This window comes from Staurois parvus, unplaced genomic scaffold (assembly GCF_062004578.1).
Source record: "Staurois parvus isolate SC_StPar_1 unplaced genomic scaffold, SC_StPar_1.0 ptg000813l, whole genome shotgun sequence".
In the NCBI taxonomy this organism is placed as follows: Eukaryota; Metazoa; Chordata; class Amphibia; order Anura; family Ranidae; genus Staurois; species Staurois parvus.
Genome location: NW_028318609.1, coordinates 1,770,827 through 1,785,281, shown reverse-complemented (window position 1 = coordinate 1,785,281; position 14,455 = coordinate 1,770,827). Strand labels below are relative to the sequence as shown.

Sequence of the window (14,455 nt, the reverse complement as noted above, 5' to 3'; positions counted from 1 at the left end):
GACCCTCTTCTTCTTCTTCTTCTTCTTCTTCTTCTTCTTCTTCTGTTTCTTCTTTCTCTTCTCTTATTTCTCTTTCTTTCTTTTCTTGCTTTATTAGGTCTTTTCTCACTCCTCTGTGTATCGAGGTTGGGTGAGGCCATTTGTATTGGTTCTACAACATTTGTCATGTTTCTCTTAATGCTTATTTAAGGTGCTTCATGTGACTACAAATATTGAGTCATATTTTTGTGATAGGTCATGGCATTTGTCTTTGACGTTATTTGAATTTTGAAAACTTTTCAATAGAAACCATTGGAAAATAAAAAGGAAACCTTCATTTGGTTTGCAAATATTAAAGATTCTAACTACCAGCAAGAATGAGTCAAAGTCCTTACATATAAAGAGCACCTGTCATTTTAGATCCATCATGGTTGCTCCTGTTAGCGGGCATCCACTCACCTGCAGCCGCCATGTCCCTCACCTTATTGTGGCACTGCCGCACCACCAGCTGTCCCATTAAAGCGAATGAAGGGGAGTCAACAGCGAGTCGGAGGAGGAGCCACTGTGGGCCAGAGATGACAGTTGCTCTTTAAAAATCATAATGTAAATTGAGCCTTTTCACTAGCGATTTAAATCATGATTTAAATCGTGATTTAACATAGTAACTGAGCTGCAGAAAAATTACAGCAGGTACTCTGGACTAAGTCAAAATTTGAATTATTTGGCTGTAGAAAAAGACAGTTTATTCTCAAAAGGGCTGGAGCATTGGAGATAAGAAAAAGATTGCCTAGATATATAGTTGTCTTTTGTGGCCTCAGCTCATCAAAAGACGAGATGGGTTAATTAGATGGTGTAATTGAAATATGATGCATTTGAGTGTAAGAGAGACTATCTGGTATTTCTAGGTTATATAGCACATTTGTTAAAGGAAAACAAAAGAAAAATTAGCATGAATTTACGTTTACATGTCCTCTAGACTTGAAAAGTAATTGCCATGGGTGCTAAGAGTGCATGAGTAAGGGACCGTAGGGCTTTGTCAGTAGTGGTCCATATAAGGAAACATAGATGTATAAGGTAAACTTAGCTTGATTGTATTTCAGACTGGTAGGTGATATCACCGACCACAAAGTCATTTGTCAAAGGTGGGCCATGTAGTAATATTTAATGACATCTGGGGCACCTAAATCCCCATAGGCTTAGATGTCAGAAGTACTGACCTAGAGATTCTATGGGATTTATACTCAACATATACTCAAAAATAAAGAGGTGATTACAAACTGATTACAAAGGAGAACAACTACATTGTTAGTTGGTATGGATGATTTGTAGTTGTTCTCCTATGTAACCAGTTTGCAAGCACCTGTTTATTTTTGAGTATATGTTGACCCCATAACATCGGGACAGCCTGAGGAGCCTCGGGTGGTGCACGTGATCCGATCTGAGCCTGGACAGGATTATATATTGGACGTGTATTGAACCCCTATAATTAAGGGGTCAAAGGATCTGGTAAGCCTCCAATTTGATATCACGGTGGTGCAAATTCACGTTGGTGGTTATATTGGAATGAAGATTTTTCATCATTCATCACAGAAAAAAGGGGACTGTTCTATACACTTTTTAAGGACTGTTTATTTAATTTATTCATTTTGTGGCCATGGTTCACTTTTGAGCACTTTTTTGTTTATCCTTTATTGGACATACATCATTTCTATATTATTTATGAATTTTTTGGGGATTTTTTTTATTTCACTTAGCGCAACCCAAGTTTTTTAATTTGTGATTTAGAGGGGATATCCTCTTGGTTTGTTTGCTGCTTTGTACATGATTAGGGTGGGGTATTTGCACAGTTTAATTATTTCACACCATGCAATTTGGAGGTACACACTGAGCCTATGTCCACTTCCACCCGTCCCACGTTCTCCACTACCTCTTTCCCAGTAGCAGAATTAAACCACACCGTGCACCTAAAGTGGGTCCCATACGTGCACTTTACTTAACTCTTGACCTCCTGTACCTCTGAACAGGGTAGTCTGTGGCACGGGTCTTCTCCCATTGCTATGGAGATGGACCGCTGGCAGAAGGAGTGCCAACAACATCTCCCTTGCTCTTAGAGGCTGCCCCACCTGCCATAGGTCAACACTTAGCGACAGGCTGCTTGACTGACTGTTTGCTTCCGTGACCCCGAGTAACCACTTGCTGTCTTCATACCCCAACATGCTATTTACCCAAACGGGAGACTATGTGTGGTTCCGGATACTTGCATTACACTCCTTTAATAGGCCAGGCAGAAGGCAAAGTTTAAAAGCTTTATTGAATGGATTCTTCACATCACAGCATTCAAAATGCAAAACAGTTCTTTCCCTATGTCCCAAAACCCTTGGCAGTGTCCATAGGTATCAGCAAAGTACATGGGTATCGGCAGAGTCCAGCAGCTGGTGTCTTCAGGGAGCACCACAGGTCCAAGCGGTCCCCCCTTTCATGATGGCAGATTCCTTCTGCAGGTCTATGGGTGACACTCTCCTCTTCCACACACCCAAGAGCCCTGGCCCTGGACCACTATCCTTTTTTATAGGCACAGGACCAATGAAATGGACCCAAAAAGCCTGCCAAGCAAAAGACCCAGGAAATACAGTTAGCCCTTAACCTTCCCTTCCCGGGGCAGCACCTAACTAGGCTAAATTGCAACCCACTTACATACTTAAGTAAGGTCAAAAGATAGATACATATAGCATGATATGGCCTGCATGAAAGCCAAAAGGTTTTCCAAACTGAGAACACATATATTCTTCCAGAGCACAGAATGTTACCTACCAAAAAATGTCCATTCTATGCATTTGTGAAACAGTTGCAGAAAAATTTGGTTTAGGGTATTAGTGGTAAAATATCATAACCCTACAGAAATACTTTTGCTGAACATGCTTTCAATGTTACGTGGCCAAATAATGTTAATTCTTCGCAACTGTCAAACAGCTGTAGAAAATTGGATTTGGGGTGTTAGCAGAGCCAAAACATTGTAGCTTGACAGAAATATTTGTGCACAGCACAAGATGTTACCTGGCCATAAAATTTAAATTCTTTACAACTATGAAACAGCTGCAGAAAAAAATAATTTTAGGTGTTAGAAGTGCTAAAACACTGTAACCCTACAGAAACATTTGTGAAGAACACGTAATATTACCTACTAAAATATTACATTATTTGCAATGGTGGAAAATGTGAGTGTGCAAAAGTAAAAGTGCTATTGCAACAAACAAGATAATGGATCCTGTTGGTAATAGAATCATGCCTATAGAGATATCAAGAGATGTTAACTGTGTTAGGCCAGAGTAATAGAAGGGGTTATTAATGGTGGCTGGGTGTGCTAATGGGGGAACAAAAATTATGATGCTGATACTTGTATTGTCACAGTTCACCATTCTGATTGCCTACTCAAACAGTGATAATACAGTGTATGCATCCTGTAACAGGAGCAACTGACATAGGGAAAAGAACCCCAGCACCCTTCAGCCTGTCCTTGTGCCATACCCACACAGGTGCTCATCTATGGTCTTCTGATAGATGTGCAGCCACTGCAGAATAGCCAAGGTAGAGTTCCACCAAGTGGGCATTTATATGGCAATATATGGCATTTATCAGGCAATTTGTAGGCAGACAGAATTCCTGCTGAATTTCACCCAGCTGCACACTGTCTGGGTAAAGCTCTTCTAGCCTGCCTCAGAAGATCCTGTAAGCTAGGGTATCTATGCAGGAAGTGCTGCACCACCAGGTTGAGGATGTGTGCCAGACAAGGCATGTGTGTGAATTTTCCCTGCTGAAGGGCAAACAACATGTTTGTGCCATTGTCACATACAAACTATTACGTACTACTTGGTAGCAGAGCCTGATATGATGGGGATGGCCTCTCTTACACCTCTGACTCGGGGCCCCTGGTAGTGTAGACAGGAGACGCAAGAGTACAGAGTGGCACGGGTGCCTGTAAGTCCTGCTAGCAGCAGAGTAGGTGTCCATGCTGGGCAGGTGATGTCGTCAGAAGGCTCCAGTTAGCAGGTGGCTGGTAGGCAGCAGACTAAGGCAGGCTGGTACTGGTGACATCGGGAATCTGAGATGGTTGCTGGTAGCAGACTGTAGGTTAGCTGGAACAGCAGGATGGTAGACAAGTACTGGTGACAGCAGGCAGAGTAGCAGACTCAGGCAAGTCAGATCATGCACAAACAGGACGGATCAGGCAGGAGTGTGGTCAGGGTACAAACTGGGTCTGGAACCGATAGGTGAAGCAGAAGCCAATGGACTAGACAGAAGTGGAGGTCGGAGGACAAGCCAAGATCAGTGCAGGCGGAGTTCAGAGAGTAGTCAAGACAAGCCGGATCAGCAACTAAAATCAGGATACAGAATCACAGAATCACAGAATCACAGGATCACAGGATACATAGGAGTCTGAAGATAAATTGGCACTGATCCAAATAGCCCTCTTGGCACCAACATTCCAATTCCTGTGAGCACAAGAGGGAGCATGTTTTAGTCTGTGCATAGAAGTCTGTCCAGAAGAGTCATCTTGTCTATTGATGTGCCCTTCCTGACACAACCTTTCCTGGCACAATATAGGTGCACTAGTAACTGTGGTGCTTTTTCACTGCAATAATATGAGATGTTCCATTACAAACAAAGTGCAGCTTTTGTGTTGTCAACAACAACAACAACTTCACACTGCTCTTGTGAAATATTGTTATTATTTGGCTGGTTTCCATTGTTGTGTTTTTTTTTAATTGGTGTGGAAGCAGTAGGAGTGAGGTGTAGGTCTGCTTTTAATTTCTGAATAATAAAATACATTTGCAAGAAGAGGTATTTTTGTTCTAGAACCCATCTGTGTAGTTGGATGTAAGATGTGCAGCGTGGAGTTACCCGCTAAATTGATAATTAACAGGTTCTCAAAAACATCATTAGTGAGCTCTTTACTAGCCTATTGACTATTTACTGTATTTCTGGCTGTCTTCCTCATGTGTTCCATGTGAATGCAATACCTTGAAACTACTGGGAAAATAGTTTGCATTATAATTTCTGACGTGCTCTACGTTAATGTGCTGTTTTACTGTACAACACGATGTGTTTTTGCAAAATTCTGCTTGCCACATCTTTAGTGCGGTTCTTAAAAAAATGCATATTTCATTACTGTCAATGGTAACATGTTATAGAATGCAATAGATGAGCTTTGAGTCACATATCTATTATTTCATGTGTTAGAGGGGAAAAATAAAGGAAAATTCATGTAAAGTGTGTATAAAATTAATTTAAATTTTTTCTAACAAAAGTAAATTTATTTTTAAATACATCAGTGTGAGTAGACCCTTATGGGGAACACAAGGCAATCTTTGTTTTATCAGCAGAGAATTCCCACCCACGGGAACAATAGCTATTTCATTAGCGGACAAATAGTTGTGTGTATATGTTATACATAGAGTGGTTATTAAAAGAATGGCTGTACATTACATGCAAAAAACTTTGGCCTTAAATGCCCACCTTAAGTGGTGTGATAAATAGATATTCAAGTGTCCCTAACATTGCATCATTTTAGGTTTTTAAGCATATAGCAAAACTTATTAAAAATACATACAACGGTACAGTACACGTTTAGTAAATAATTAATTGTCTACCGTGGGAGCAGATGTTCTTATCCTTTTATCTTAAGGCAGCAAAGTAGTTTCTGTATTAATCTAGTCCTTGGTATATAAGCAACTCTAAATCATCTAATTCACAAGTTCAGAGTGAAAAGTTTATAACATCATATTATCATAATGTATAAATCAGTCACAAAACACAGAATAAATCTTCAAAAAGAGGAACCTCATCTCTGTAAATGGACCCAGAGATAACAAGCTTTACAGAGTGACTCTGTATAAATAGGTATTCTGATACACACATTTAAGTTATACGTCTTGGGTAGGTAATCAATATAGAGAAAAGGGTTGTCACTGGAATTGCAAAATCCACATCAACAAGGATTACAACCACCGGACAGAAAAGCAAGTTTGGAATGCAAGGTCTTCAAATGCAAAATAATAAAACTGGTAAACCTAAGAATTTGGATACCAGATGACAGCAAACAATAAATTCTCCTTGATCAATTACAAATATTGCACAGATTAAGCAGAAGCAGGATTAATAAAGTGCATGCAGAGGAAATCCAGACCCTGAAGAATCTAGACTTTTAAATTCTACACAACAACCAGAAATCACAGCTCAAAATTATAGACTGCGGAACTGATCTTAAGAACTGAATAGAGGACGGTTCAAGAGACTATAAAACCATATATACTTCTAAGGGAAGTCCAACTGAAGTAACAGGTAAGATGAAAAACTACTAATCGTTGCAAAGCTGTCCCTACTAAGAGTGAGTCTAGTCATACACTAGCAGATCTCATAGCATATTTTTCTGGGGACACCAGGGGGTTTATTTACTAAAGCTGGAGAGTCCAAAATCAGACTCCCTTCTGCATAGAAACCAATCAGCTTCTAACCTCAGCTTGTTCAATGAAGCTTTGGCAATGAAACCTGGAAGCTGATTGGTTTCTATGCAGAAGGGAGTCTGATTTTGGACTCTCCAGCTTTAGTAAATAAACCCCCAGCTGTCCAGTACTGGAGCTAAACAATCATCAACTCGAGCACAACAAAAGCCATTTAAGTTGCACTCATAAATGAAAAGATCTACTTTTACACTCTCATTCTGGCTACCCAGTGTTCATTCATTGCCACTTGCATATTAATCAAAATTTCAATACTAGATGACTTTTATGAAGGAAACATTTTTGGCCAATTAAAACTAGAATCTCCTAACTGACCACCTTACTTCTTAACCAGGCTTTTACAACGTGCAAAGTTAGCTTCGAAAAGCAACCAATTTATAATATTTTACCTTGATAAGAAATATTAGAGGTCAAGAGTATAACAGACATATAAAATTAATTTAAAATTATTTCTGAGATGAGCTTGTATGTCTTTTTTTAGTTGAACATCATAATTCACTGGATCACATAGGCACTTAAAGTCCTTTCATTGAATCATGAGCTCTCTCACCTGTTTTTTTATTGCCCTAGTACAGTGGTCTCCAAGCTGCAGCCCCCATTGCCTGTCTATCTGAACCATGGGGCAATACTCCTACCACTACAATGGCAAGGCATAATTCCTCCCACTGACACCAACAATCAGGCACCATTCCCTCCACTGATACTAACACTCACTGACACCATGAATGGGGCATTTTTTTTTTTACTTCCATTGACACTAATGATGGGGCACTATTCCCATCACTGACTCCAACAATGGGGCATTATTCCTCCCACCGATATAAACAATTGGGCAATATTCCTTTAACTGACAGCAACGATAAGGCAGTAATCCTCTAACTAATAACAATGATGGGACACTACTCCTCTTTTTACTGACCACAGGCATTATTTAATTTTTTTTTACTCTACTGACCACCAAGTCTAAGACATTGTCTACTCCCATTGACACTGGGGCATTTTCTACTTTCACTGGCCCATAGTTCGACCCTCTTAAATTCTGAGGGACAGTAAACTGGCCCCTTGTTTAGAAAGTTTGGAGATCCCTTCCCTAGTACATTCAAATGTTATTTTATTGGTGGGCCATTGTTTTTGCACCTATATAAACTGTGACATGATATGAGATCATACAATATTTCTGAGTATACTAGATATCACAGGTCAAGAGTGTAACGACTGCACAAAATTAATATAAAATTCTTCTCAAGGAGACCTTGTATGTCTTTTTTAATTGGGCTTCAGAATTCACTGAAACACAGAGATTCTCAAAGTCACATCATTGTGAGATGAGCTCTTCCATTTTGATTTTTTAAAACAAGTATTATTTCAATTTTATTTTTTATTGGGTCGCCGTTGTTACTGTACTCATATACTCTGTGACATGATATGAGGTTATATGATATTGCTGTTCAAAGAATGGATTTCAGACCACTTAAAATAACTATTAGTGAGTAGAAAAACTGTATGTTCATATATTAACTCTTGCAACCCATGTAGCACCCACACGATGCACATATGTGTCCATGAATGGCCAAGGTTTTTGTGCTGAGGGTGTGCTCACTGCACACTTCCAGCACTGTGACCAAGTTGTCAAAAACAGCTCTTGGTCTCTAGCCATAATTAGGGGTCAACAGGACAATGGTCACATAATCTGGCAGTCTCTCTCGGCCCCCAGATGTAAAGACCCACTTACGTGGATACTGGGGCTGGGTAAACTAGGCAATAGCATGTTCTTAAACTATAGTGTATGCTTCTAATTTTTTCAGCTTTTGCCACAAAGAACACTGTTTTTTTTTCTTCAAATTCTGTCTCAAGACACAGTAGTACAAGGAGATCCTCCAAAGTAAGAGAGATCCTTTCCTAAACTGTTATCACCAGAATAAGTGTTCCTCTCTATTCCTGTTCGGGTGTCAGTTGAGAAATTTTGATTTGCCCATCATTTTCAGTTCCCATCTCAATGGTCACCTAGACAAACAGAGAGGATGCATCTACTTAGCGGGTGATGCAAAGAAAGCCCAACACTCCATAAATATGACTTGAAGCTCATTTTGCTGTACCAAAAAGAAAAACTTGTTGGAACACAAAAAGCAATACCAACCTGACCCTCTAACTCTTCCCTTCTCTTCCCATTAAAAAATGGGTTTTAGGTACACTTTAAGAATAGTTGGTGAATGAAAACCAGAAAAAGTCCTAAAGTTCTTTACAGTACATGCATTCAGGGACAGAAAAAAAACAAGACAATTATGCTTTAAAAAAATGTGATCCTTCACAAGTTGCAGCTAGTTCCCTAAGTTCTTACTATCAATCTTATCTAAGATAGATACTACAAGATAATATTTTGTTATTGGTTGCTTATTCTAACAATGACACCAAGAACTTTCAACTTTGTCATAAACTCAGCCACAGAACTGAGCAATTTGAATTGCATTTACACTATACAGGAGCCATAATGTTTATTTGTTTCGCGTGACTTGACAATTTGTTTTAGCTTTTTATGCAAACCTGCAAAATTTGATTACTTATAAAACCCATGTAATAGTCCTGTTTAAACTATTCAATCCTTGACCCAAAGATAGCTTATGTAAATACAGCTACCTTACACAAAGTCAATATTGTATATCTTGAAAAATTAATATCCAGCTACACATTTACTTTCTGTAGCTTGTGTATGCATTTATATATTTATGCCATTAGGTACATATGTACACTGTACACTGTGTAGGTTCACAATTCCTAAGACAGTCTTTAAAAAAAAATAACACTAATCTTTTAGTAATTTAACACAATTGGGTTGATTTACTAAAGTCAAATAAGCTGTTCTCTTTGCAAGGACATTTGCCCCAGATCTTAGTGAATGTGGTGAAATTTTACTTTACAAAGACTACCCAATGACGTGCAAGGAAAATAGAAAAAAAAAGGGAATTTTTGCTTGCACATGATTGGATGATGGAAGTCAGAGCTTTCCTCATTTACTAAGCTCTTGGGAAAATTCCCTTGCAAAGTCATGCAGCCTATTTTTCTTTTTTAAATCAAACCTTATGTCATGGAATTTGAATATAATAAAAGCCCAGCCCCATCCAAACTTTTTTTTTTTGCAGTGAGGGAGAGGGTTTTTTATTGATATAGTTTACTAGTCCCCAATGTGTTACTGGCTGCAGTGACACAATAAGAAAACAGGATGTTTATCTCCATGAAGTCTATGCCATTTATTTTCATAAATTATTCTAAGCCTTGATGAAGAGTGACTGTGTTACCCCCTGAAACATGCTGGCTGTAATAAGGTGTCATCTTGAATTTAAAATAATACATGCATTTTTTGCATTTAACAATTATTGGTTTGGTGTTCTCATCACTCTTTTACACTTTAGGTTTTTATTGCTGTTTGTGTTCCCTTTGGAAAGATTTCCTTACTTGACTTACATTGGCAAGGTGTCAAAATGACTGGAAGTGATGGGATATTTCTTTTATGGGTACAGGGCAGCAACAAAAGCACATGTATTTGGAAGTAAATCCCAGTTTGAACATCTGTCTGATTTTGTTTAAATTGGAATAGAACACCCTTTTCTCCAAAGGTAGTCCATACACATCCACTACTTAATGGCCCTGTAATCTACTTTTCATTAAATTGTTTCCATCTATATTTTTCTGTCTCCTTGTAACGTCCTCTGTGGGACCCTCACTTTAGTTTGTTTGGTATGAGCAGTGTACGTTAGTTGCATTCATGTGCACTGCTCTGTGTAAACTAAAGATCCCACTGACATAGTCCATGGTCCCTCTCTGGAGACAGCAAGAGAGGGTGACTACATTCCTATATACAGTGGGACCATGGAAGATGAATGTAGACACCCTCTAACAAGAAGTTAGAATGGATTTTTTTTTTTTTAACCAAATCCATTTGCTCTAAAACTGAATGTTAAAAGCGAACATTTTTTTGATGTATGTTCAGATGACAGTTGTCAAGTCATTGAATACAGTGATGAGATCTTTCTCGCGAAGTGGTTATAAAGGATGTAAATTTAGCAATCTAGTATCAACGATGCAATTCATCTTCTGTAATATTGCCATAACTGAAAAATGTAATTAACATATAAAGATAAAAAAGAATAACACATAGAAGACAGTGGGCCTTGTGAACTCAGAAACAATTTGTTTTTTAAATTCTTTTCCAGGTCCTAAATATGGGTGACATTGATGACATTTCCACAGCCAAACCCACATCCTCAGAAACAGATGCTAAGTTTGAGAAAGAACCTATCGATCATGATATTCCGACTGAAGTAGAACCCCTTGCTTTGCAGAAAAAAGGGGGGCGACTGTTCTCAGGACTTCTAGGGCTAAACTTATTGCTCCTAGCTTGTGTTTTTATCAGTAGCTCTGCCTTCAGTGATGTAGCAGTGGTTGAGCGGGAGGTGCTCTCTTTCCTTTGTGTCCTTATGGGCCTTACTGCTTGCTGGATGATTGTGTATCTTACTTGGACAGCGAAGAAGAAGAACTACAGACACCTGAAGGACTCACATGCTGGTCCCATCTGGCTAAGAGGTAAGAAGTAAAACATATTTCAGCATATTTCAGCATCTAGTTTTGTCATACATGTCAGCTAAGCCTAAGAAGACTTGACAGGTAAGGTATATTATAAGAGCCAATTTGTACAATTGTATCAGGTATTATAGGAGAGGCATGTATCCTTGTAGACATGATTGTTTTTGATATATGGTGCCCTTAACAAGAGGTGGGTGCTTCCTCCTTTTAGAGGACCAAACGTCCGTGATTTGTGTCATTATGCTGCAACAGTGTGTTGTAATGCAGAGATGCCAACATATCTTTATTTGACGCAAGATACACTTTTGTGATATCTGCAGTTTCCAATTAGAAGTGGTAAAGGTGTTTTTTGAGGTTTATATAGTTCTTGTGGTGAGCGACAGATTAAAAGGGTAGTTAAGGTAGGAAAAGGAAAGAAAAAAGCAAGATGTAGGTAAGCAAGGCATGGGTAGGGGTGCCAAGTGTAAAGGGGAGGAGGTCAGGAAGTGAATCCTTGCCGGCAGGTAGTACCATAGGTTCTAGTCATAGGGATGATCCACTTCAAAGCACCAATAGAGACCAATCAAAGTCTTTAGGGAAGTAGTGTCCTACCCATGGGGTCCAAATTGGCTCAAATGTATGTACCATGTCTTTAAACATTGTGGCCATTTTCTAATGGATCAAGAAAAACAGGAAATGAGGTGGGGGGTCTACCTCACTTGTGGCAGCACTAGGAAAAGTTCTTAGTGTACAGTGATATCAGAGTTAGCAATCTCAGTACAGGAGAGGAGTCTTTACAACTGAGCAAGACTGAAGAGAAGGTTGGAGTTCAGCTTTAAATATAATAGTTTATAGGCAGACAACATGTAGAGTCCAGTATGCTGCAAATGAGGTGATTGATAAATAACAACATGAAGACATGCTATCAGCAATATATTCACATGAATTATCAGAATAGATTAGAAATTGTACAACGCCCAAGGATTGCAAATGATGTCTGCCTACACTCTATTCACCTGTCACAAACTGTCTTCAGGAAATGTGGCTGGGGTGAATCTGTACAAGTCTGTACTCCAACCTCCAGTCCCTATTCTGAAGCCCACTAGTGGGATCTATGTTGCTCCTTTGAAAATATAGATAGCATTGTTTCCTGCCTATGCTTTACCACAGCTGCAGGCTCCTTCCATGCTAGTTCCAGTTGTTAGGCAACGGGGTAGTTAGTAGGCCACTCCCGATGAAGGTAGAAGATTGGATGTTACACCATTTGGCAGGAAGCTTCAGATGTGAGTATCCTTTCCCATGTTGTACCGCTACCACACCATCCCACCATATTCATTCCAGTTGCCAGGCCGCTCAGCACTCTGCAGATACCTTCAGCCAAAAGGAGAAGACTAAATGTGGAACCAATTTCTAGCTAGCTGTTTCAAAATCTGATCCTACATGTAGGGATTCAATGACTGTACTAACCCATCCTTTAATATGGCTTTTATGAATCAGGATTGTCTTTATAGTTGGCTCTTTGTGACCAAATCTAGAAGGGTGCTTTTGTTTGGCCATGATCCATCTTATCTGGCAGTACAATTTGTATCTTATCTTTTATCACAGCAGCTATTCGCGTGCCTTTAAATTGTGTACAATATATTTAAAAACGTCATAAAGGCTTTATCAGATGTACAATGTTTGTATGGTTGCTACTATTCCCTTGTGCTGCTATGGAGGTTTATGAAACTATTATCTTATAGGCACTGATAATTTTGTGCTTTGTTACGATGGGATACATTACATCACTGAGATTCCATACTGATAACTCATGTTAATATGTATTAATTTATTTTTATACATATTTCCTGTACATTAATTTTGTCCTAACACAAAAGTGAAATATTATATTCTATACGTACATATCCCAACATCATAGTGTGTAATATATATATATATATATATATATATATATATATATATATATATATACACATAGTGGGGAAAATAATTATTTTAACCCTTGCAGATATTGTATGTTTGCCCACTTACAAACAAATTAAGGGTCTATATTTTTTATTATAGGTGTATTTTAAATGATAGAGACCGAACTGCATATTCACTAAACTACAACTTAATTTATAATATTTGTATCGTGTTTTTTCTGGATTTTTGGTTAATATTTTGTCTCTATCATTTAAAATATACCTATGATAAAAATTATAGACCCTCCATTTCTTTCTGGGAAAACTTACAAAATCTGCAGGGGATCAAATAATTATTTTCCCCACTGTACACATACACACACACGCACATAGTGGTAAAAAAGTATGTGAACCTCTTGGCATTAGCTGCAGTAATTTGCCATAAAATGTAATCTGGTCTTCATCCATGTCTTAATAATAGACAATTACAATGTGCTTAAGCTGATAACACACAAGCAATTCTAATTTCTTGTGTCTTTACTGAACACCATTAAATATTCACAGTGCTAGAGGAAAAAGTAATTGAACTCTTAAACTAATTACTTCAACAAATGCTAATTTGAGTCAGTAGTGTGCACACCTGTAGTCCACTTACTGAAAAGAGTTTGGAGGTGTGGTTTAGAGCTACTTTGATTGATAAAAGACACTCACACATTTTAAGATTGCTGTCCATAAGAAACATCAGCTGGTGTGAACCATACCTCACAAAAAAGAGTGCTCTGAAGAAAAAAGCATAATGCAAAGAAGAAAGCAATCTCAACTTGTTTAGGAAGTCATCAGTCGACATACAAATTGTCTAGAAAGCACAGAGAGATAAGTGAGCGCTGCAGTCAAATGAGCTGCTGAAACACCAAAAGGTACCAAAAAACCTCCAAAGTATCAATTAAAAAGGGGTGCAGCGCTAAAATCCTGAAATTATCAAGTATCAAAATTTCATATCCAAATATGCAATAAATATCGATTATATATAAAAAAGAGAGAACATTCAGTAAAGTGACCGGTGATAAGGTGCTCATGTATCAACAAAATAAAGTGACTTAGTGATAACGTACAACTCTGTCACTGTACAGTGACCAGCAGTGCTTGATAAAGTGCTGAAAAACTGATTATAATGTCCAAAGATGAATGTGTAGAAGATCTGATAGTAATCCTCAATTATTGGTGATCTATCTGGTAATATGGTGATGTGACCAATGGTGTAAAGACTGCGCACTCACCAGATGCGCAATCGATTAGCGCATTTAAAGATAACACTCTCAGTAGATCAGCTGGAGGCCCCTTTAAAGGTGAGTATGGTCTGGTCTGATGTCCCCTCACTGCTTCCTCTGCTGTCAGCAATGGCTCTACCACTCCTCGTGCAGCTTTCTTGTTGCACTCTTTTTATGACTGTCCAGAAACCAAGATGTATATATGACTATAACCAGTTCATGGGGGGTG

General features: G+C 38.5%; 1 protein-coding gene across 1 annotated transcript in view; it reads left to right on the top strand.

Moving 5' to 3' along the window:
• The window catches only part of LOC149444128 (proton channel OTOP2-like), a 55,679-nt gene that overhangs the window by 15,726 nt on the left and 25,498 nt on the right, over positions 1–14,455 (top strand). Inside the window, exon 3 of the mRNA XM_089654885.1 lies at positions 10,706–11,075. Coding sequence (XP_089511011.1) covers positions 10,706–11,075 — 370 coding nt within the window. The remainder of the gene's footprint in view (positions 1–10,705; positions 11,076–14,455) is intronic.